The sequence below is a fragment of the Engystomops pustulosus genome, chromosome 4 (assembly GCF_040894005.1).
Source record: "Engystomops pustulosus chromosome 4, aEngPut4.maternal, whole genome shotgun sequence".
Lineage (NCBI taxonomy): Eukaryota > Metazoa > Chordata > Amphibia > Anura > Leptodactylidae > Engystomops > Engystomops pustulosus.
In genome coordinates this window covers 196,767,172-196,791,309 of record NC_092414.1, presented here as the reverse complement: position 1 = coordinate 196,791,309, position 24,138 = coordinate 196,767,172, and the positions used below count along the sequence as shown (strand labels likewise).

Below are 24,138 nucleotides of genomic sequence, written 5' to 3'. Positions count from 1 at the left end.
AAGAAGTTATAGTCTGAGGGGGAAAATTTGGGACTTTAGAAGGAAGTCTAAGAAGATTCCCACAGCCCCGGTGCCTGGATCTATGATTAATTCCCCCTTCTTTATCATGATTAATGTTGATGAAAGATTTCCTTTAATATTCCATGCCATGAACTGGAAAAAAAAATCCAAAATGTGGTGAAATTGGCGAAAAAACTAATTTGTGCCATTTTGTTGTGCGCCCCAAACTACACCTGCTCTGTATTCATTTGGCAAGGACGATCACAAAGATACAAAATGTATACAGGCTGTAATAGATTTAAAGAAAAAAAAAAAAACCTTTCGTAAAAATAAATAAATAATGCTGGATTTGGGGCGGGGGGGGGGGGGGGGGCATTCCATGGAAAATGCTGGGAAAAAAAAAACAAAACAAACACATTTGATATTTTTATTAAAATAGAGAGCTATGAGGCCCACAGTAATAAAAGACAGTATTTCAGTACACAGGTTATCACATAACAGGACTGTACAGAGAATAGTGAGTGAGGCCCGGAACAGGATCAGACACAACCCCTGGCATTGGGATAACAGAAACGAGTGATCTTACAGTATTACAAGTATGAGGCAGGTATCATGGGTGCAGAGCTCAGCCCAAAATACAGACAGGTCTCAGTGTAAGGAGTGTAGTGACGGCGCTGGCGCCATTAGACCCGGCCTGATAGCAGCTCCTGAGCTCTTGAAAATGACGGACCACAAATCGGATGGATAACGGTATATAAGGGGTTGTGCCTAAGTGCCGTGTCTGGTATTGCAGCTCTATCCCACTTACTTGTAGTGTTGACATTCTGCAGAGGTTTTTTCCCCACCAAAAATATTCAAGCAGCCCCTTTAAAGATTATGTAACCCCTAGGAAACCCTTGGGGGTCAAAGTACATAACTGGGGCTTGCTAGTGCTTCAAACGAACAGAGCAGTGGTGTGCATGACTGGACAGTGCTCCATTCACTTCTATGGGGCTGCGGGCAAATACTTGCTGACCACCATTCTTGTGACTTATGGGGGCCCCACCATTCAGACACTGATCCCCTATCCAGTGGTATAGGAGGATAACTACATTTTGGACTACATAGAAGAGGGTGACTGTACAGAAGTAGCCACATCAGCAATTTATACAAGGTTACAGATCAGCCAGGTCATGTGAAGAGGACAAGCATAAACCTGGACAGTGCTAGTGGACGGATAGTGACAGAAGAGTATATACCGTGTATCTTTGGTAGGTGAGGTAGAACATGGGGGGTGATGGATTACACTTATGCTGTGCACTCACATGCTTACCTGAAAAATTTGGAGCTTGGGCTAAACTTCAACTTTTTAACGTTCTTATACCTGAGCAAATTTATGCTCCACTTTCTCTGATAGTAACATACAAAAACCTCATGAACAGGATTTAATTATATAAAAAAAATGAATGGATGTAGAAAAGCTGTGTGTGTGTGTGTGTGTGAGTGAATGGATGTAGAAGAGCTGTGTGTGTGTGTGAGTGAATGGATGTAGAAGAGCTGTGTGTGTGTGTGAGTGAATGGATGTAGAAGAGCTGTGTGTGTGTGTGAGTGAATGGATGTAGAAGAGCTGTGTGTGTGTGTGAGTGAATGGATGTAGAAGAGCTGTGTGTGTTTGTGGTTGTGTGTAAATGGATGTAGACGAGCTCTGTGTGTGAGAATGGATGTAAAAGAGCTCTGTGTGTGTGAGTGAATGGATGTAGAAGAGCTGTGTGTGTGAATAGATGTAGAAGAGCAGTGTGTGTGAATAGATGTAGAAGAGCAGTGTGTGTGTGTGAATAGATGCAGAAGAGCTGTGTGTGCTGTGCTTGTGTGACCAACAGGAATTTTTTTTTTTTTTAATTATTAAATCTGAGGTGTGTCAAAGAGTCAAGTGAGTCTTATAGTCCACAAATATGGTACATAAATAGTAAAGCAGTGGCTGGAAAGGTATGTTCTAGCTAGGATTTTTACCTGTACGTGGTGAAAGTTTTACCACTACTCATTTATCCGGACCAGGGGAGGATCTCTATGGACATAGCTGAATGTTATGCTGAGAGGCAGAACTAGAAGGATCCAATAAGGGGTGTAACTACAGGGTTAGCAGCCATAGCAGTTGGCTGAAGACTGGAGCATGTGCGCCATTATATACATATGATATAAAGAAGTCAGATCTGTGGCCTCTGACACCCCCTGGGATAAGAAAGCTGCCTGACAGCGAGTATATACATGTGTATGTATGTATATTGTATGGCGTGCATGTGCTGTATCTGTGTGTATGTAATGTATGGGTGTGTGTGTCTTTATCTGCTGTATTTGCATATAGTACTGTATGTGTATATTGTGTGTCAATACTGTGTATACATGTGTACATATAGCATGTATATACTGTATGTGTAATAATATGATGTATAAGTGCATGTATTTGATGTGCATATACAGTATGGGGGTTATTTGTCATGCACCGAGTATCCGGCCCACGTAAAGATTTCTACGCCAGGTCCTTCAAGTGTCAGGTGCGGGAACAGGAACGCCCTGCGCCAGCCTCCGTAAAAGGAGAAATAATCGCATATTTGTTTGAGCGGAAGAAGTGTCCCATTCATGTGGGACTCAACCTCTGCTAGTTGCGCCCCTGGATCCTATCATTGTCCTGCAGCTCTGGATCCTATTCCCCTCTGGTTTCTGTCCCCTGTATAGTTTCCAGCAACGCACCCTCAGTGCAGCGTTTGGGCGTTACCCCCCACCTGATACTATGACCTATGATAAGAAAAGGGATAAGTTTGGGGTATCGGCATAGGGTAATGGTCCCGCCAGTCTGGGATTAAGTGGTTCTCGGATATGGAAATTACCTGCAATATCCAAGTCACAATTGTAGTCAAATACAATGTAGCTACACTACACTACTAATAGCCTCTTCCAGACTGAGGCCAGAGACATAGAACCGTCCTTGGTCCATGAGACACCTTATTACCTGCAATACAGCAGCACCGGACTGTAATCATGATAACAGCTTCGGCATTGGTGCTGCAGTTTTGTGGGTTAGAAGGGACTCCTTGCAGCATTTCACTGTGATGCATGGAGTCCCACCCATGTGATCCGGGAGTCATTGACCAAGTCTCTGTGTCACTGGCCTTATGTGCATCTGTACAACTCACTCCTAGGTCTTCTGGAAGTTGTTTACCTCGAGGATTAGTTTGGAATAACTAGTCTTCCTGAAGACGAACAGAATAGTCAGTAAATAGAATAGCCAGGCTTTGTGTGCCTTAATTCAATGGGCAGAATAATCTGTGAAACCCGCACTTCTAATCTTCTCTCTGTAATTAAGAAACCTTTTGTCCAGTAGCTCTAGGAGAGGTCAATGACAGAGAGGTTCACTTACTTTTCTGTTTGTCTAGAATTGTGACCTGGAAGACCGCATTTAAGTAGTAATGCAAGGAACCAAGTAATTCACTTTCTTTCCCAAACATTAGTCACCAGGTAAATATTTCCCAATTTGCCTTTAAGTTCTTTACGTTGGCTTTTAATAGTCTTTTCCTGCAGTCGATTTATTTTTTTTACGTTTAGACAATGGCTTTAATAAAAAGGCAGAAGTAAACAATTACATCTAAATCGCTTTAACTTGTACTTGGCAGAATTCACAGTTAATCACTTGTTGCCCTAACCTCAATATTACGACTAAAGCGAGTACCTGCATTGCGATACTTGTACCCCACTCACCTGGCCTGTAGGTGGCACACATGTTCATCTTCTCTACTTTTCCAACTATCCAACTACCTCAAAGTTAAAATTCATCGTTGGCTGGGAGGACAGCTATAAACATGACCACTAGAGGCAGTATACTGCAGGGGGTACTCGTGGCGTAGTAAAAGTTGTTAGAATTGGGGAATCTACCATCTGGATCTACCGACAGTTCTATATGACACTTCTCTGCTCATAAGACATAAGAGGGAATTCTAGAAAGGAGCAGAAAGAAGCTCGATTGGGTAAAATGTGGTGACAGGTTCTCTTTAACATAGCTGGACCTGTGACTAGTTGTACCGCAGGAGGGTCCGGCCATGTTATGTGCAGCACGAAAGGCAAATAAAGATGTTAAAATTAGAGAAAAATTATTATGAACTGAATTTTTTTTTTTTGTACAAAAGGCACTTAAATAGCTTGTTAGCCGCTATGCACAATCTTCTGCCATACCTCTCCCTTTACGGCTTTTATCCAGTAAGAAGCGAGTCCATGCGGGAAGCCATGGAGGGAAATGGTAAGCCGAGAGTATCAGTAGTGAGAGTCCAGTCTGGATTATAATTTGGATGCCTCGTATGGACTCGGTATTGGAGACATCATCTGATGATCCATGTAACTGTATCATTGGTCCGTAGGGGCCATTCATGGTCAGTCATCGGCTACTATGGACAAGGCACGCAACTCGGACAGTTTCGCCTCATTTTCCCTCTCCCTATCGGCGTCGGTCAGCTGCACTTCATCAACCTGCTGAGCCAGCTCTCCAAAGACCCGAGACATCTCAGTGTAGTATACCACCTAGCAGAGAGAAGACATGAGCAGGAGTAGTAAAATCCGTACTACTTACATAGCAGTCAGCTCACACTCCTCCTGACACACCATGACTTGGTTCATCCAAGCATGCATGTGTTTTCCACAAGAAGAGGATAAGACACCTTGAGCAACTGAACATGTTCGATCCTCATTTCCCCAAAATCAGGGAGGAACCTGGACAAGACTACTGTGATGTGAATCTGAAATAATATAATGGATGATAAAGTATGAGACGTAGATAAAATACCTGCGCTCTGATCAATGACTGGAAGCTTGGCTTGAAGTAATCTATGCGGCTGTTGTAAAACTTCGGCATCTCGTCCAATAGCTGGCGGTTCTTCACGTCAAAATCCTCCCGGATGGGGCGCAGCTCTTCCCTGGCCTGAGGATAAGGAAATGGCGTGTGAAACAAGCAAATCTTGTGGTTCCAGAGATATAACACTAGATGGCGGTATAGTGCACAGTATCTCCAAGGTGTCTGCAGTGATGGATGTGAAGGGGCTCCTTATACTCCGGAGCACCTGCCCCTATTCACCTTGTCACCTTCTCCGCTCCCCTTCATCTCGCTCATAATGAGGGGATAACACATGTATATTACTACTCATATGAGTAAACAGAAACGTTATTCATAACATTCACAAGCTACATTGAAGGTAGGGAGGGGATTTATCAAGAGCTGGCACATTGTTCCCACCACTGCAAAGGTTGTGCTGGATATACTAAGAGGTTTTGGCCTCATCATATGCACCCTGACCCCCGGATCTATTCTACCCCAGGGCCCAGGCCTTGCTACAGGAATTGCAACTTTTGCAAGTGCAGTACAGCAAACCTGCCAGTGAGGTCGGATCCCATGGGGGACATTTATTACTTGTAAACCGAAGACTTTTTTGCCGTAAAAAGTCATAGTGTGTCACATCGCAACTTTTTGCCATGTTAACGATGCATGAGGCATGGGGAACCACCTACAGCCGATTTCACTTCAGATTACGGCAGGCAGAGCGGCACTGTCACTTTACTTTACCATTAGTTATGGTCTTATCTGTGCTCTGTATTGATGCCCAACGTGGGGAGGGGATGGGAGTACGCTTTATCGGCCCAATTGGGGGGGGGGCTCTTTACTGTAGCCGGCCTGGGGGGCCACTTTATTGTTGTCAGGCCCAAGGGGTAGGGATCTGCTTTATCTTCGTCAGGGTTGGAACAGACTGATCTGAGAGGGGATGATCAGATCTGATCAGATCGTCACTCGGTCCTTTAGTCTCATGTTTTGAAGCTATCAGAAGAGCCTGGCAGCCGCTTTATCCCCAGCCTCATTCACCACACACGAGCCGCCTTGCAGAGCTGAGCATACATGTATACAGGAAGGATGAAGATATTGTTTTTCATTTATGATATCTGTAAGGTGCCCCATACAGTCATCCACTGCATGAAAGCCATACAAATCATAGGACTGACAAGCCGGACATATTCCCCTTCCATCCAGGAGGCAGTGCCCACAAGATCATCTATACGAGTCATTACTAAGCTTACGGTTATCTCTTTAAGAGAAGTATTCTTAGAACTTATAAATCCCACAAGGTCCAGGCTGCTACACATCACGAATGTCTATCCCACATCCCACTACTCTGTTGTAAGTAATATACAGATAAAATATACTGCAGCGTATAAATCATGTTGATGCTACAAGGCAAACCAAAACTGCTATCCCCATGTGATGTGTGCCAACGTTTTCAGGTAGGACCAGTCACCTGATTAGGATTGCGTATAACATGAGACATCTCCCCTGATCCCACATATATGCCCATGCACGCTCCCCGATATATGCCCATGCACGCTCCCCGATATATGCCCATTCACGCTCCCCGATATATGCCCATTCACGCTCCCCGATATATGCCCATGCATGGTGTGGGATGGCAATGTACATAAGCTACTACCATAGGTGCCTGGCAGAGGCTCACCTCTCAGACAGCAAAAGGATGGGGTATGATGAAATCCAACATGCCTGACCTCCGTGGATGGGGGGAGTGTCAGGAAGCCATCATACACATGAGATAGTCAGCCAGTCCTTGGCCGGATGATCATATCTCAATTTCACCTTATGCAGCGGATTGTGAAATAATCCTATAGTGCACAGTGTATGGGAATGTAACCGGCCGGGGTAAAGAATCTACTGAGAAACCTGTGGGAGGGGAAAGCAATGTGTGTAATGTGCCCTAGGCCGGCCCAGAACAAAAGTGCCCACACAGAGGAACACTCCCCCGCTATCCTGAGCCCACGACTAGTGCGCTACCTGTCACATGCACCTACTCTCTAGAGGAAGTGAAGTGGAACTGGCTGCCTAAGAGAGACACAAAAAGGAAATGACAGAAACCAAAACTACAACTACAAGTCAGTAAGAGATGACATAGTGGTACTAGATGCATTTACACAAGACTGCTACATTACTGAAGGGAAGGAATGTGCCCGGGGTGCAGGGCTTAGCGCTCATGCACACACACATTGATGTATACTTATGGGCTCACACCATGGCACACAGCAGTCATGATACCCCATCTAACCCTCACCTGGTGCAACTTGGCAATCACTGTCCCCGTTCTCTCCTTTTCTTCATATTTCTCCACCTTGGTCTGAAGTCTCTTGTACTCCTGCAGCGCCTGCTCCCTGCGCTTCACTGCCATGTTCAGAGAGGGGAATACGTTGCCGTATCTGTGCAAAAACATACAAAAATAATATACAAGTCTACATGTAACTGTGCCATTACACTTAAAGGGGTTGTTCAAAAGCTGATAAACATGGCTGCTCCTGCTCTCTTCTAAAAACATCTACCCCCCCCCCCGGTATATAGCCAGCAGCTCCCCCCTCCACACAGTATATAGCCAGCCGCTCCCCCTCCACACAGTATATAGCCAGCCGCTCCCTCGTCCACACAGTATATAGCCAGCCGCTCCCTCCTCCACACAGTATATAGCCAGCCGCTCCCCCCTCACAGTATATAGCCAGCCGCTCCACCCGCACACAGTATATAGCCAGCCGCTCCACCCACACACAGTATATAGCCAGCCGCTCCACCCACACACAGTATATAGCCAGCCGCTCCACCCACACACAGTATATAGCCAGCCCCCCCACACACAGTATATAGCCAGCCACGCTCCCCCCAACAGTATATAGCCAGCCACGCTCCCCCCCAACAGTATATAGCCAGCCGCCCTCCCCCCCAACAGTATATAGCCAGCCGCCCTCCCCCCCAACAGTATATAGCCAGCCGCCCTCCCCCCCAACAGTATATAGCCAGCCGCCCTCCCCCCCAACAGTATATAGCCAGCCGCCCTCCCCCCCAACAGTATATAGCCGGCCGCCCCCCCCAACAGTATATAGCCAGCCGCTCCCCCACACAGTATATAGCCAGCCGCCCTCCCCCCCAACAGTATATAGCCAGCCGCCCCCCCCCAACAGTATATAGCCAGCCGCCCCCCCCAACAGTATATAGCCAGCCGCCCCCCCCCAACAGTATATAGCCAGCCGCTCCCCCACACAGTATATAGCCAGCCATTTGCCAACGTCATAATCGTGTGTGTCTACCGCATACAAGCTTATGACGTCGGCAAATGGGTGGCTTTATACTGGGAGGGCTGGCTATATAATGGGGGGGGGGGCTACATAATGGACATAGATCATAGATTCTTCTAGTTATTTGTACTTTTGATTCATGATGCAAAGTTTGTTGTACATTTCGTAACCCCTATAGCAATCGTAAGAGCAAATATTATGCAGAACTTGACATACCTCTTCAATGGATCCATGACCGTTTTCTGAATTTGGTTTACCTAAAAAAAAAAAAAAAAAAAATTTTTTATAAAAACGCCTCTGTAAGAGAATCCCATAAAAAAATGAAACAACTTTGTATATTTCCATTACCTTCTCTTGATTAAAGGCGTCCATCCGTTTCATGGCAGTGTCCAGCGCGGTCACCATACCCAAGAAATCTGGGTCTGGCTCGCACAGCGGATTCCCTAGAAGGTCCGAGGTGATCCTGACTGCAGACTTAGACATGGCTGCAGGAAGACATATATATCATTACATTGTTCTTCTCATCACCCACCTCCTGCATTGTGGAGAAAGCCCCCACATACCTAGGTCCGCCTCTATGCTTTTCTTCATATCTTTTTGTAATTTTTTGGTTTGGTCCTCCAACCTGTGGGCAGAGGAGGATAGAGAGACATTGCCATAGGGGAAATATACTTATAGTGATGATAGAAGTATCATGGGTCACTGCATCAGGCGAGAAATGTACACACAAGACCAGGTTTGTATATAGAGGACCCATGCTTGATGAGTAATCTTCTTAGATTTGTTATCCATGGTCTCCTTCCTTCTATAATCAGCTTTTATAATAATACTAATGAGCCCAAAATTCTCTGGGGGCGTTACCAGAGATCCTCCATGCTGTAGCTTCACAGGATGTTGCAATCCCCACTGGGTGAGATTACATCAGGCAGAGGGAGAGAAGCGAGTTCTGAGGGAGCACAGGGTGAGAGGAGACAGTGGAGCAGCCTGTGAAGTTACAGCAAGGAGTGGCTCTGGTAACACCCCCTGAGCACTTCAGAGTCATTAGCAGAATTGTAAAAGTTGATTTTCTAGGAGGGGTGGGGGGTCATGGATAACAAATATAAGAAGAAGATTACCACAGTCCTGATGGCTGGATCTATGAGCAAGTGTCCCTGGTTTATCAGAATGGATTTTGATGGTAGATTTCCTGTTATAAAAGGATCATCAATAGGATATGTGAAACCCAAAACGGTGCCTTTACAAACCACACTTTGTATCAGAAAAAACAAGACTCCATATAGCTATAGTAGCAGGAAAATAAGTCAATTATAGCTTTAAGAAGAGAAAACACAGACATAAAAAGTGCAAAACAGTAAGCAATGGCACGTGATATCAGGTAATACTCAGTAAGCTGTAAGTTAAGGGTCAGGGGTATTTTGGAAGGATACTCACTGCTGGAGCTTGCCATATTCCCGCTCAAAGTCCCTTTCTACCTGAGATAAAAACATACAAGAAGTATGAGAACATCGTTCTGTGGACAGACATTATAAAAAAAAAATTTTTTTAAAAACTAAATAAACCAGAGTTGATATTTTTTGGATGACTGGACTCTGATAATTATTTTAAAAGAGTGGGTGTGATTTAGTGGAGGGGCGCAGCAGTCTAAGCCCCGCCCCCATCATGGAGAGGAGAAGAGGGTAAAGACAATGGGACATGTTTTTCCTCCTCTCTGCAGGGGACGTATTTGCCGTTTACAGACAGACTTGGGATCGCTGCCAGCAGCACAAGAACACGGATTATATCATCACGATGTGTGGACGCTTAGTAGATATCCATTTTCCATGACTTTCTGGTGGAAAGCAGAACGGCAGTGACTGGCAGTAATGGGAAGGGCCTCTGCGAGTCCATGATGTCAGCGCCGGCCCAATCCTCCATGATGTGGGTTCAAAGGTAGACAGGCCCAGACAATGGAGGCTTTGTGGATCCCAGAAGATACAGACAGCATCATCTACCCGCTCTGTGTGGCATCCAGCGGGCGCTCTGCTCATCAGGGGCAAAGGTCTTGACTCCCCCCTCCACCCACCGATTGACAGCTTTCCCCCTATACTGTGGCTAAAGAGAATACGGTCAATGTCCTACTCGGGGGAAGAAAGGATGGCGCCCACCGCTACACTGCCCCTACAGTGCACAAAGGAATATTTTAAAAATGACAGGAGAGAGGAGGGGAGAACGCTCCTCACCCTTCCCTCCTCCATAAAGAAGCGAGTGACGAGCGTTGTAAAACATAGGATATATATATATATATACACACGTCCTATATATTTCCGTGCTCCGTCCCGGTGCGGTGAGACAAGAGTTGTTGCGGAACCGTGACTGGGTGCCTTAGACGTCTATGGAGACCGCAAGATCACCGCTTCCAATTTGTAGTAAATTATTGGAAAATTTATAAAGAAAAAAAAAAATTGTAATTAATAAAACTATTTAGTTAAAGTCTCAAATTTCTAAGAAAAAAAAAAAAACTAAGGAAAAATTGGCATGATATGTAATGTTTTTCCAGAGATATTGTAATTTAAAAAAAAGCGCATAACAGAACTGCAAAAATTGACCTGGACATTCAGGTCACGAAGAGGTTAATGCATATCAGCTTCCTCTCATTTGGATAAGGGATAAGCTGCAGTAACTTGGTTCAGCCACTAAATGGAGAATGGCGCTTTCCTTTTGCTGCTCCAATACAGACAGAACAGAACCGGAGAACCCAGAAGAGAGCCCAGAAGAGAGCCCAGAAGAGAGCCCAGAAGAGAGCCCAGAAGAGAGCCCAGAAGAGAGCCCAGAAGAGAGCCCAGAAGAGAGCCCAGAAGAGAGCCCAGAAGAGAGCCCAGAAGAGAGCCCAGAAGAGAGCCCAGAAGAGAGCCCAGAAGAGAGCCCAGAAGAGAGCCCAGAAGAGAGCCCAGAAGAGAGCCCAGAAGAGAGCCCAGAAGAGAGCCCAGAAGAGAGCCCAGAAGAGAGCCCAGAAGAGAGCCCAGAAGAGAGCCCAGAAGAGAGCCCAGAAGAGAGCCCAGAAGAGAACCGGGGTGGGTGGGTGGTGTTTCAATGGGATGGACCACGACAGATCGATAAGCAATGCTTTTGTCCTGGAGATAGGACATCACTTTAATACACAAAACACAACCCCTTTAAGCCAATTTTCTTTTCTGTACTTACTGTTTTAGAAACAATCTGTTTTTTGGGCCCGGCCTTAAAGGGGTTCCTGAAAGAGAAAAAATAAACTTTTATAAATACAAAGGAAATGGTGAGAAAAGAAACATTGACATAATAACTGCAGGGGGCAGTCACAATCTCAAATTGTGGCGCAATGACCACGTCCACCTGATTAGCTGAGGTCTGGTGGACGCACATGCTCAGTCTGGTCACCGTAGAGCAGCCAAAAGGGAACGGCTTCCTGTCCTGCTTGTTAGGAGAGGAGCAGAACCTCTGCAGATTCCTTCTGAAGGAAGGGGGGCTATATTTTCAGCTCCCAGAGGGGAAAGGAGACTGATTTTGCCCTGCTTGTCAGGGAAGGAGCAATCTTTTGTAATACCTGGCCGTATAGCTGAGACGGCCACAAAGCTGTAGCAAAGGGGAAACCTAGAATCAAACAATTATATAAAAAAAATAAATGATTTTCTAGATACATTGCAAATGACTATAAATCACCGGCTTTCAGGACTGTAGCGTAATAATGATTCATAGGGTAACCCCGTGCATGGTCATCACTTTATAGTTCATACAGGGATTCCTCATCCCACACATAGGAATAAATGAGAAGGCAGCGCTCCCCCTCCAGGTCATTATGTATCAGTAATTTATGGGACTTTCATTGTCGATGCAACATTTATTAATAGCCACCAGTTACATTTATATATCACCGGAAATGTGTGTAATATATATACATGTATATACACTACAGGCTCCTGCCCATTAAGCAATCATCTACACACTGTCATTTCCATTACACTGATGTTATAAGAAACCTACAAGTGGAAAAGCCGAGCAAGCAGCGAGAAAAGGGGAAGACGAGTGCAAGTATTACCGCGCTGACAAGCTAAAATTAACCCTCGCTTCTCCTTTCCTGTGGAGACCAATGGAACAGGTCGGGTTTCCCTGAGGTCTCATCTGCTTGCTGACGGGTTTACTTACTACGCAAAAAAACTTCACAAGTCACAAAGGAAGACTCACAAATACAATGGAGGGACGTGGGCCCTTTACACGTATAATCCATGATCTATGGATGCTGGGTCCGTTTTGGCTCCGGATTTTAATAGGGAACATTATAATGAATGGGGCGCGCTACAAAAGGGTGCACAAGTTGGTGGAAGGGGGACTACCAAAATGGGGGCATTTAAAATGTAAGCCAATAGAAAAGGAAGCACAAGTGGGATGGGCTTCTAAAAAGGGGTCATTATAGAGAAGGCGGGGTCTAAATGAAGGGGGTGATTATGGATAGGGTTGTAAAAGAAGGGAATCTTTATATAGGGGGTCATTATAGACATGGGTGTAAAGGAAGGAGGTCATTATGCATAGGGCTATAAAAAAGGGGGTCATTATGGATAAGGGTCTGAAGGAAAGGGGTCATTAAAAAGGTCATGTAAAGGAAGACGGTTATTATAGAGAAGGCGTAAATAAAGGGGTCATTATTGGTGGGGGTGTAAAGGAAGGGGGTCATTGTAAGTAAGAGGCTACAGGAAGAGCGTGAAATTATTAGTTTGTGGGTCAAATTAGGGAGCATCATACAGTAGAGGTGGGCCGCAGGAAAGGAGTAGGGGAGCGTCACAGAATGAGGGCATTACTATGTAAGGGGGATATATATAGTGTGGGGCTAGTAAAGAGGGTGTTATACTTTGTGATCACACTAGGGGGTAGGTTTAGAGATGGGGCAAGGGGCACTGCTCAGGGCCAGCTTTAGCATCTACCTCTCATGATTGCTGAAGGTTCTCAAGTTATAAGAGATAAAACCTGCCCACAAAATTGGTTACCATTAGCTGGGCATCTCCAAATAATCTAAATCGGGTCATCTTTATGTGGTGTGCCTTAGACTACTGTATATCACCTGATATACGGCAGAGAGGACTGTGACTATGCATTACAGTAAATAGCTACGTGGGATATATACCACTACTGCTGAATAAGACATTTTAAACCATCAACCTCGGACAAATAGAAGGAACTAAAATGCCCATTGCACCAGTCATACCCAACTCCGTACACCCCTCTAAAGGGCATATTAGCGATGTATGACTGTGCCAAGCCACTAGATGTAACTAGACTGATCTCTATTTGCTGGTTTATAAGTATGGAAAAATGTGGCACAGGAGAGCTTCACTCCAGTCTATGCCAAGTAACATATTCCGCACACATGGGTATCAATAATATAATGTAAAAGTGCTGTAATCCGGGGACAGATGGTCCGGAAATACTGATATACTGCTAATCAGGAGCGGTAAAAAAAAAAAAATTCCATGTACGAGGGAATAGCCTGAAAGACAAACCTAGAGGGTAAATGTGATTCTCTACCATGGACATGTGACAGAACGGGCGACAGATCCTTGCAGGATTAAACACACGACCCCAGGAAAAGCTGAAGCTTATTCATCAAGATATACACAAATATCCTTTTAGTTTTTAAAGGGGTTTGATCAGTGGATCGCTAAGGGGCGGAGGTTTCCGTCATCTGCTCAGGTCCACTGCAGCGGCCCCTACAGGAGAACTGCAGTATTACATGCTATCCACATGGACCGGGGCTGAGTGAGTAGCACTTCTGCCTTGCAGCACTGGGGTCCTGGGTTTGAATCCCACCCAGGTCAACATCTGCAAAGAGTTTGTATGGGTTTCCTCCGGGTTCTCCGGTTTCCTTCCACACTCCAAAACATACTGGTAGGTTGATTAGATTGTTAACCCTGTGGGGACAAGGACCGATTTGACATGCTTTGTGCAGCGCTGCGTAATCTGTGTGCGCTATATAAATAAAGAATTATTATGGACAAAAAGAACTTGCTGGCAGCTCTCCTGTCTGGATTATAGAAAGGGTCTCCAAGTGACATCTCCCTATTTAACCCTTAACAGAGTTGTTTATAAGAGGTTTAGGTCGTAGACTATAGCGAGAGGGAATATTGCCCCATCATTAGCCTAAAAGGTAGGAGATAATATGGCCGTTTCTCAGGGGTGTAACAAGTAGCCAAGGGGTCCATAGTTAAATTCGGACTAGGGGCCACATCATAACATCGTGACCAATGCAGCTGCAGATTCAGACCATGCAACTTATGATACATATTCTACATGTACCCAGTGACATCACAGCCCGGGGGAGAACACACACAGAGTGAGGTCACAATATGGAGAGATCACGGCTACCAGGAGAAAACACACAGTGATGTCACAGCCCAGGGAGAATACACAGAGTGATGTCATGGCTACTGAGAGGATACAGACAGTGATGTCAAGGTAGAGGGGGTAATACACAGTGATGTCACAATATCAAAAGCAATAAAGAGGAATAAAGCACACATAAATCAGACACACAACACAATGATGTCGCCCTGCAGGCACAATGATCACAGTTTGGTGACGGACGCTGCACCTCCTCATGTACAGTATATGGAGGATTTGCTGTGTGGAAGTCTTCAGCAGGTGATGGAATTCATAGTATATACTATAGGCTTCCTGCACCAGCGTGTCCCTCAATCACGAGCACCGCGTGAGGTCCTGCTACAATGTCCGAAACAACTGGACGGATGACATTCCTGCAGGTGAGACATCTTTGTGACCGTTCATTAGCTCCACATTACACACCCGGCCACTATTAGTCAGGTCATATCAAGTGTCCACTGGAAAACAACTGGCCCTAATGAGCTGGAGAGGAATCCAGAGGGGGTATAAATTGTTGTCAGCGATGCAAAAAATGGGAAATCATGGGCAGCTCTTCATCCTGATCTACCTGGTACATGAATTTATAGCTAGAACAATAAAGACAACTAACACGAACTACAACTAACAAATCAGACATCACCCACCATAACCAAACAGAGAAACTGAATAGCCCACCAAATAGAAACCAAATGAGAGAAGAACTGAGCAGGACGGCCCCTGCCCAGACAGGACGGCCCCTGCCCAGACAGGACGGCCCCTGCCCAGACAGGACGGCCCCTGCCCAGACAGGACGGCCCCTGCCCAGACAGGACGGCCCCTGCCCAGACAGGACGGCCCCTGCCCAGACAGGACGGCCCCTGCCCAGACAGGACGGCCCCTGCCCAGACAGGACGGCCCCTGCCCAGCCCAAAGGTCTCAAGTTTTTGGTCTGGTAGAAGCAATTTACCATGCCTTCAAGGCCACCACCGGGTTTTTTCCATCCAAGCCACACACCAAACTCCTTTTTTTGTACTACATTATTTTATATTCTCATACATTCCTATGGAAGGCAGATCCTCTAAAATTTGGTGAAAAAAAAAAAAAAATAATGAAAAGACTGAAGCCGAAAATGATGAGATGCCACCCCCAGATTTGACAGAAATATTTTATTACTCACTATATATTAAGTAGGTCATACAGTGAAAAGGATTTTCAACAACAGGGACCAGAATGTGATCTAGTAATGCCGATACTCCCACGGGAAGAGGAGACGACGGCACAACGCTCCGCGGGTGAATGAGAAGATGAACACCGCCGCTTACACATTCATGTAGAGTGGTAACAAATCCATGGATGATGCCTTTATCTAATAAACAGGTAGCAGAGGAGGCCTATTGTGTAGCCTGAAGTGGTGGGAAGACGTCATTTTGGGCTTGGTAGATTTCCTAATGATCCTTAATGGGTCAATAGGAAGTGCTAAGTGTTAAGTTTGATTGGAGAAGGTATAAAGATTTAGGGCTATAGTCGAAAAAACAAGAGCAAACAATGACACTTCCTCTCCAGAGATTTCCTGTTGAAATGACCTAATACATAAAGCGAAGACCATAACAAGACACTTTTGCCAAGTTTTGTGAAGCACAAAGCAAAGACCTTAACCTGAAGAAGCATCTATACAAAGAAGCCGAAGTTGGAATGTTAAGAAGAAGATACAACATCAGAACCCGACCGTAGTACCCCTCTTGCTCACACAAAATATCTACCATCATTAAACGTCTCGAAATCCAAAGTTATTTTATTTGACAGTTTTTGACTATTTTTTGACTGTTCTTTTTTGCTATAGGTCTGGAACAACTATAAAAATTGGAAGAGCCCCGAAATGTGGAGCAATAGACACTGGCACTGCCCATAAGACCCCATTACCCATCATTGTGTCCATTGGTGACAAAACCTCCTGACTCAGATTAGTCTCTCTAGTATGGGTGAAAACTTAGACCACTTGTCGAGGTGTGACCATCACCTCCTTACGTCTGTTGGGGGAGAGGGGGGGGTCCATTATTTTACTAGTCAAAAAATAACCTGACCCAGGTGCAAACCTGTGCCCCTTGATCTTTCCCAGGTCCAGTGAATACTCATCTAGTATGAAGGCCCAATTGGCAGTGAGGCAATGAGTGGTATATTCCAAGAGCTGTCCCATAGACATGGTTCACGTTTGTCTAGGCCAAAGAGGCAGCAAGCTCAACATGTATGAGAAATCCTACCTTGTGCCTCCCCAGTCTCTGGCTATGTAGTAGAATGTGCTCGAGGCAGGGCCAAGGACTTCCGATGGCTTATTCCTGGCTCAGTCTCCCCCTCCTTCCGTCTGTGCCCACAAGTCATACAATTATGGGCAGGTAATCACTGGCTGCGGCCTGGACTCCTTCCTGTTTATTGTTACAGCACAGGAGGACACAGACTACGTCACTCCGGGGTAAACGCTAAAAACAAATCCCACTTCTATACACTGAGGATTGTCCCTCGCACCCCTGCACTGCCGGGTATAAGAGCGGCAGGTACCATATTAACTCCTCTAATGCCAGCAGCTTGGATAAGATTGCTTCACTAAGCTCTGACATCTGGATAGCGGCTCACACGTGTTATACATACGTGTTCACTGATATGGGAGATACACAGTATGTAATCATTTACAACAAAACTGACTGGCATCTTAGGAAGACAGTCCTGGAAGACTCCCATCGGGCACGAGGAGGCACAGTTGGCCATGGCAATTGTCCAATACCTACCAAGTGCATAGGTCCTATTAGTATTAGGCGCCATGCGGAGGCCTCAGCAACCCATCCACACAGTACACAGTTGTATTAATCCAAAATCAGACTAGAGAGTTTGGCCCTTTAAAAATAATAGAAAACCTTGTATAAATAGTATATATTTTTGAATACTTTGATAAAAAAAAAAAAAAAAAAAGCTGCTCTGTAAAATTTTTCTGCTCCTTCTTTCTCTTGCACAGTCTAAAGTTCAGCTTAGGAGACAAGTAGGGGAAGCTAAAGACTAACTCCTAACATAACTAGCAAATATTTCTATTGTCTGTAAGGAGAGACACTTTATCGGCTTCTCCTAATGTAGTGCAAGATGGAGAGCAGATATACTTATGATGCAAAAAGCAAGAAGAAAGGCAAGGGAAAGGGCCGAACTTGTTTGGTGGGAAAACCCCTATCTACAGGATAGAGATGAATGGAGCAGAACGGACATGCGCTACCGTCAGCTTCATCTCCGGGAGCGACGAGGGGTACAAGAGGTACCTCGGACCATGTCGGACCCCCTTGTTCTTGTCAGGACCGAGACCCTCACAATGAGCAAGTTAGGCCCTATACTGTGGATAGAGGCTAACTTGTGTGGTGCAAAAACCCCTTTAATATAGTATATCAAGGTTATCATCTACACTATTCACTTATTCAATTTGGTTAAAAAAAATTAATGCACTTTAAACATCACAAAAGTTACCCCGATATGATGGATACAAACAGTTTAAAGGGAAACTCTGGCACAGGATCCCATTGCTCATGGTTAGTCTGGATCCCAGCATTCTGACCCCACAATAAGCAGGATATACTCAATCCCGTGAACAGAAGGTAACATTACATTGTGGAAAACCCCTTTAACCCATATCCAATGTTATTAATGGCATATCTCCTCTTAAGGTAGATAAAAAGGGGAATTAAAAGTCAATTTTCCCTTTAACTTGCAAATTTAACAGGAAAGTGGCAAAGAAGGCAAAAAAGACACACAATCTCATAGAATACAATAGCTTCTCCTTGCGGAAAACAAACAAATCTATCAAAAGTCACAGCGAAGAAAAAAAAAAAAAAAAAGAATGAATGGAGCTTAGGAAGATTTATTGTGCTGGTGCTCTGTTACAATGTGTACGCTCTATTCTACGGGCATCTGCCCCCTGACCTGCCATACATGTATCATTGCCACCTGGAAATAGAGTTTCTATAAACATCAGGTCGGGTCACCATGGATAACAAGCGGATAGTTATAGCAGACAGGAAGGGGAACGAGAGATCCAGGAGGAGAGCAGGAAGACGTGCGGGTGTCAGGAACAGACTGAGGTCTAACCACTAATGATCACTTCTACCCCACAGCCTGCCCGACACACACCGGCTATGCCACCATGTCACAGCCCCAACCAGAGATATCCCATCATTATACAGCGTGTATATTATCAGTGTATATAGAGATATCACATCATTATACAGCGTGTATATTATCAGTGTATATAGAGATATCACATCATTATACACCGTGTATATTATCAGTGTATATAGAGATATCCCATCATTATACAGCGTGTATATTATCAGTGTATATAGAGATATCCCATCATTATACACCGTGTATATTATCAGTGTATATAGAGATATCTCATCATTATACAGCGTGTATATTATCAGTGTATATAGAGATATCCCATCATTATACAGCGTGTATATTATCAGTGTGTATAGAGATATCCCATCATTATACACCGTGTATATTATCAGTGTATATAGAGATATCCCATCATTATACACCGTGTATATTATCAGTGTATATAGAGATATCCCATCATTATACACCGTGTATATTATCAGTGTGTATAGAGATATCCCATCATTATACAGCGTGTATATTATCAGTGTATATAGATATCCCATCATTATACAGCGTGTATATTATCAGTGTATATAGAGATATCCCATCATTATACAGCGTGTATATTATCAGTGTATATAGAGATATCCCATCATTATACACCGTGTATATTATCAGTGTGTATAGAGATATCCCATCATTATACACCGTGTATATTATCAGTGTATATAGATATCACATCATTATACACCGTGTATATTATCAGTGTGTATATAGATATCACATCATTATACAGCGTGTATATTATCAGTGTATATAGAGATATCCCATCATTATACACCGTGTATATTATCAGTGTATAGCGATATCTCATCATTATACACCGTGTATATTATCAGTGTATATATAGATATCACATCATTATACAGCGTGTATATTATCAGTGTATATAGATATCCCATCATTATACACCGTGTATATTATCAGTGTATATAGAGATATCTCATCATTATACACAGTGTATATTATCAGTGTATATAGAGATATCACCTCATTATACACAGTGTATATTATCAGTGTATATAGAGATATCCCATCATTATACACCGTGTATATTATCAGTGTGTATAGAGATATCCCATCATTATACACCGTGTATATTATCAGTGTATATAGATATCCCATCATTATACAGCGTGTATATTATCAGTGTATATAGAGATATCCCATCATTATACAGCGTGTATATTATCAGTGTATATAGAGATATCCCATCATTATACATTGTGTATATTATCAGTGTATATAGAGATATCCCATCATTATACAGCGTGTATATTACCAGTGTATAGAGAGATATCACATCATTATACACCGTGTATATCATCAGTGTATATAGAGATATCCCATCATTATACAGCGTGTATATTACCAGTGTATAGAGAGATATCACATCATTATACACCGTGTATATCATCAGTGTATATAGAGATATCCCATCATTATACAGCGTGTATATTATCAGTGTATATAGAGATATCACATCATTATACAGCGTGTATATTATCAGTGTATATAGAGATATCACATCATTATACACCGTGTATATTATCAGTGTGTATATAGATATCACATCATTATACAGCGTGTATATTATCAGTGTATATAGAGATATCCCATCATTATACAGCGTGTATATTATCAGTGTATATAGAGATATCACATCATTATACACCGTGTATATTATCAGTGTATATAGAGATATCACATCATTATACACCGTGTATATTATCAGTGTATATAGAGATATCACATCATTATACACCGTGTATATTATCAGTGTATATAGAGATATCACATCATTATACACCGTGTATATTATCAGTGTATATAGAGATATCACATCATTATACAGCGTGTATATTATCAGTGTATATAGAGATATCACATCATTATACAGCGTGTATATTATCAGTGTATATAGAGATATCCCATCATTATACAGCGTGTATATTACCAGTGTATATAGATATCCCATCATTATACACCGTGTATATTATCAGTGTATATAGAGATATCACATCATTATACACCGTGTATATTATCAGTGTATATAGAGATATCACATCATTATACACCGTGTATATTATCAGTGTATATAGAGATATCACATCATTATACACCGTGTATATTATCAGTGTATATAGAGATATCACATCATTATACACCGTGTATATTATCAGTGTATATAGAGATATCACATCATTATACACCGTGTATATTATCAGTGTATATAGAGATATCACATCACTATACACCGTGTATATTATCAGTGTATATAGAGATATCTCATCATTATACAGCGTGTATATTATCAGTGTATATAGAGATATCCCATCATTATACACCGTGTATATTATCAGTGTATATAGAGATATCCCATCATTATACACCGTGTATATTATCAGTGTATATAGAGATATCCCATCATTATACAGCGTGTATATTATCAGTGTATATAGAGATATCACATCACTATACACCGTGTATATTATCAGTGTATATAGAGATATCACATCATTATACAGCGTGTATATTACCAGTGTATATAGAGATATCCCATCATTATACACCGTGTATATTATCAGTGTATATAGAGATATCTCATCATTATACACAGATAATACCAGAAAATTTGTGTTTTGTCCTAACACAACCCTGACAACCATTCGCCATCCAAGCCAATGAGAAGGCCGGGTTGAATCACGTCTCTCCCTCCGCCGCTCAGAAGTTTAGTCCTCATCTTTCTTTCGCCAAACTTTTCCTCCCCACAATGGGGACGTGCCAGAGTCCTGGCACCGGTGCTACTTTGGCAGCAGAGGATAATTAAAAAGAAAAAATAATTATGAAAAAAAAAAAAAAAACCCACTAGATATGCACATGGCAACCGACTCGGCGTCAGCCAATGGGGTGTCAGCAGTGGCTGGAGCGCGTTTCGGAGGCTGGCTATGCCTCGGTATATTTAGAAGGCCTGACTCACAGCTTGTTTACAGTACAGATCTCCAGATGGACTCGTGGAAAGCACAATCCACTGCAGGGAAAATATACAGATATATTACTGCTTTTTAACATCTCAAGACGAAGGCTCCGTTAACCCCTTCTCCGCCCTCCCTGTGCCTCTAGCATTGTCACCATACTAAAGGATGAAGCGGGCGCTGAGCGCTAGGATGGCGGGAGTAGGTGATGGATGTGATCCTCATGTCTCCATAAGCCGCTCACAGTCTCATCTGCACAGGGTTACGGGATCACAACCCCGTTCTAGGTCATTGATAAACATCTCCGCAAATCAGGGACATGCCCAAATAACAGAAGCTGAATGGCGACATAATATAGAGGGACCCGAGCGGCTCCTGCATCAAAGTTCTTGGCATTGTAGAATCATGCAATCTGTTGTACAGAGAGCGGAGTGGAATATGGCAGCATGTATGTATGGATGTATGGATGGATATCTTACATCAAAGAGCACAAGTGATCAGGGAAATGATTGGTAACCTTGGTCAAGACTATAAGGGTGATGCCACACACAGCGTTTTTAATCCGTTTTTCCCAATTATCTCAATAGGTAAACAGGTTGTAAGCAGCCAAATGCATGGTAAACGGACAAAAACGGACTGAAAACGGATGTTTAAAAACGGACCAAAACGCATCACCCTTAGGGATATGCCACACATGGCATTTTCGGTTCGTTTTTAAGCATGCGTTTTCAGTCCGTTTTAAAAACGCCTGTTTTTTGTCAGTTTTTCCCAATTACATAAACAGGTTGTAAGTAGCCAAACGCATGAGAAACAGTCAAAAACGCATGCTTAAAAACAGACCAAAACTGCCATGTGTAGTTTGAATCTGTTTTTAAGCAGCTGTGACACGGATTCAAAACAGCCAAACACATGGTAAACATGCAAAAAAAAAAAAGCGCTTTTAACCCCTTAAGGACGCAGCCATTTTACAGCTTAAGGCTCAGCCCGATTTTTTGGATTCTGACTTGCTTCGCTTTATATGGTTATAACTTTTGAACACTGTTACTTATCAAAACGATTCTGAGATTGTTTTTTCCCCACATGTTGTACTTCATTTTAGTGGTAAATTTTGGCTGATAAGTTTTGCGTTTATTTACAAAAAAAAGAAAATGTGATGAATTTTTTGAAAAATTTGCCATTTTCGAAATTCTAAATCATCACGTTTTCAGGCAGATAGATTTACCACCTAAATAAGTTGCTGAATAACATTTCCCATTTGTCTACTTTACATTTTCATAATTTCTGAAATATCTGGATAATTTATTTTGACGTCACGCGGCTTGCAAATAGAATATCGCTTTTCCGGATTTTCAGAATTGACTATTTTGGGGATAAATACAGTTTTGAATGAAATTTTACATATTTAGCATCAAAACCCCCTATATAACCAACCCATTTTCAAATCTGCACCCCTCAAGCTATCAGAAACCGCTTTTACGAAGATTGTTAACCCCTTGAGATCTTCATAGTAATTGAATCAAAATGGAGGTGAAATTTAGAATGGTCATATTGTTCCCTTATACGTTCATTTAGCACCAAAATTTACACATTTCCAAAATATAAAAAGAGAAAACCCACCATACAATTTGTTCTGCAATTTCTCCTGAGTACAAAGACCCCCCACATGTGGCCGTTACTTGTTTTATGGGGGCACAGCGAGGCGCAGAAGGGAAGGAGGGCGCTGCAGCTGCCAGGAATTTAGTTTCCTCATTGGCCCCTTTTGAAGGCTATAAAATTTTCGCTTTTTCGTTATTGGGGCCATGTGACGGCATTTTTTTTGCGGGATGAGATGCTTTTTCCATTGTTACCATTTTGGGGTTGGTATCACCTATTGTTGAAAATTTAGGAACTTTTTTTGAGGGCAGGAGTAGAAAAGCATCAATTCTGTACTGGATTTTTGACTTTTTTTTTTTTGGTGTTCACCGTATAGACTAATAGTCATGTTATCTTTATTCTATGGGTTGATACGATTACGGGGATACCAGACTTGAATATATTTTCTTACATTTTACTAAATTTGTCAAACAAAACCCTAATGTGGGGAAAAATCTATAATTTTTGTATTGCCATCTTCCAAGTGGCATAACTTTGTTACGTTTTTGGCTACGGAGCTGGTTGATGGCTTGTTTTTTGCGGGACATGTTGTACTTTGCACCAGTATCATGTCTGAGTACATATGGTTTTTTGGTCGCATTTTATATCATTTTTTGTGGGATTGAAAAGGTAAAAATCATAATTTTTGGAGGGTTTATAACAGTTTTTTTTTACGGCGTTTATCGTGGGGGTTCAATAATGATTTACTTTTATTCTACGGGTTGTTACGGACGCGGTGATACTATATATGTGGGGTTTGTGTTATGATTTAGACTTTTTTTTTGAGTTATATGTCTCTTTATATGTTTTGGGGGTTTGGGGCATTTTTAGTGATTTATGACTTTATTTT

General features: G+C 42.9%; 1 protein-coding gene across 1 annotated transcript in view; it reads right to left on the bottom strand.

Annotated features, from left to right (window-relative positions):
• Nucleotides 1–413: 413 nt before the first annotated feature.
• BIN3 (bridging integrator 3) overlaps nucleotides 414–24,138 on the bottom strand; it is a 29,598-nt gene continuing 5,873 nt past the window's right edge. Inside the window, exons 2-9 of the mRNA XM_072149329.1 lie at nucleotides 11,311–11,356; nucleotides 9,562–9,602; nucleotides 8,694–8,755; nucleotides 8,479–8,615; nucleotides 8,347–8,387; nucleotides 7,125–7,266; nucleotides 4,808–4,942; nucleotides 414–4,545 (exon numbers count right to left, since the gene is read on the bottom strand). Of these exons, the coding sequence (XP_072005430.1) occupies nucleotides 4,399–4,545; nucleotides 4,808–4,942; nucleotides 7,125–7,266; nucleotides 8,347–8,387; nucleotides 8,479–8,615; nucleotides 8,694–8,755; nucleotides 9,562–9,602; nucleotides 11,311–11,356 (751 nt within the window). The 3' untranslated portion in view covers nucleotides 414–4,398. The remainder of the gene's footprint in view (nucleotides 4,546–4,807; nucleotides 4,943–7,124; nucleotides 7,267–8,346; nucleotides 8,388–8,478; nucleotides 8,616–8,693; nucleotides 8,756–9,561; nucleotides 9,603–11,310; nucleotides 11,357–24,138) is intronic.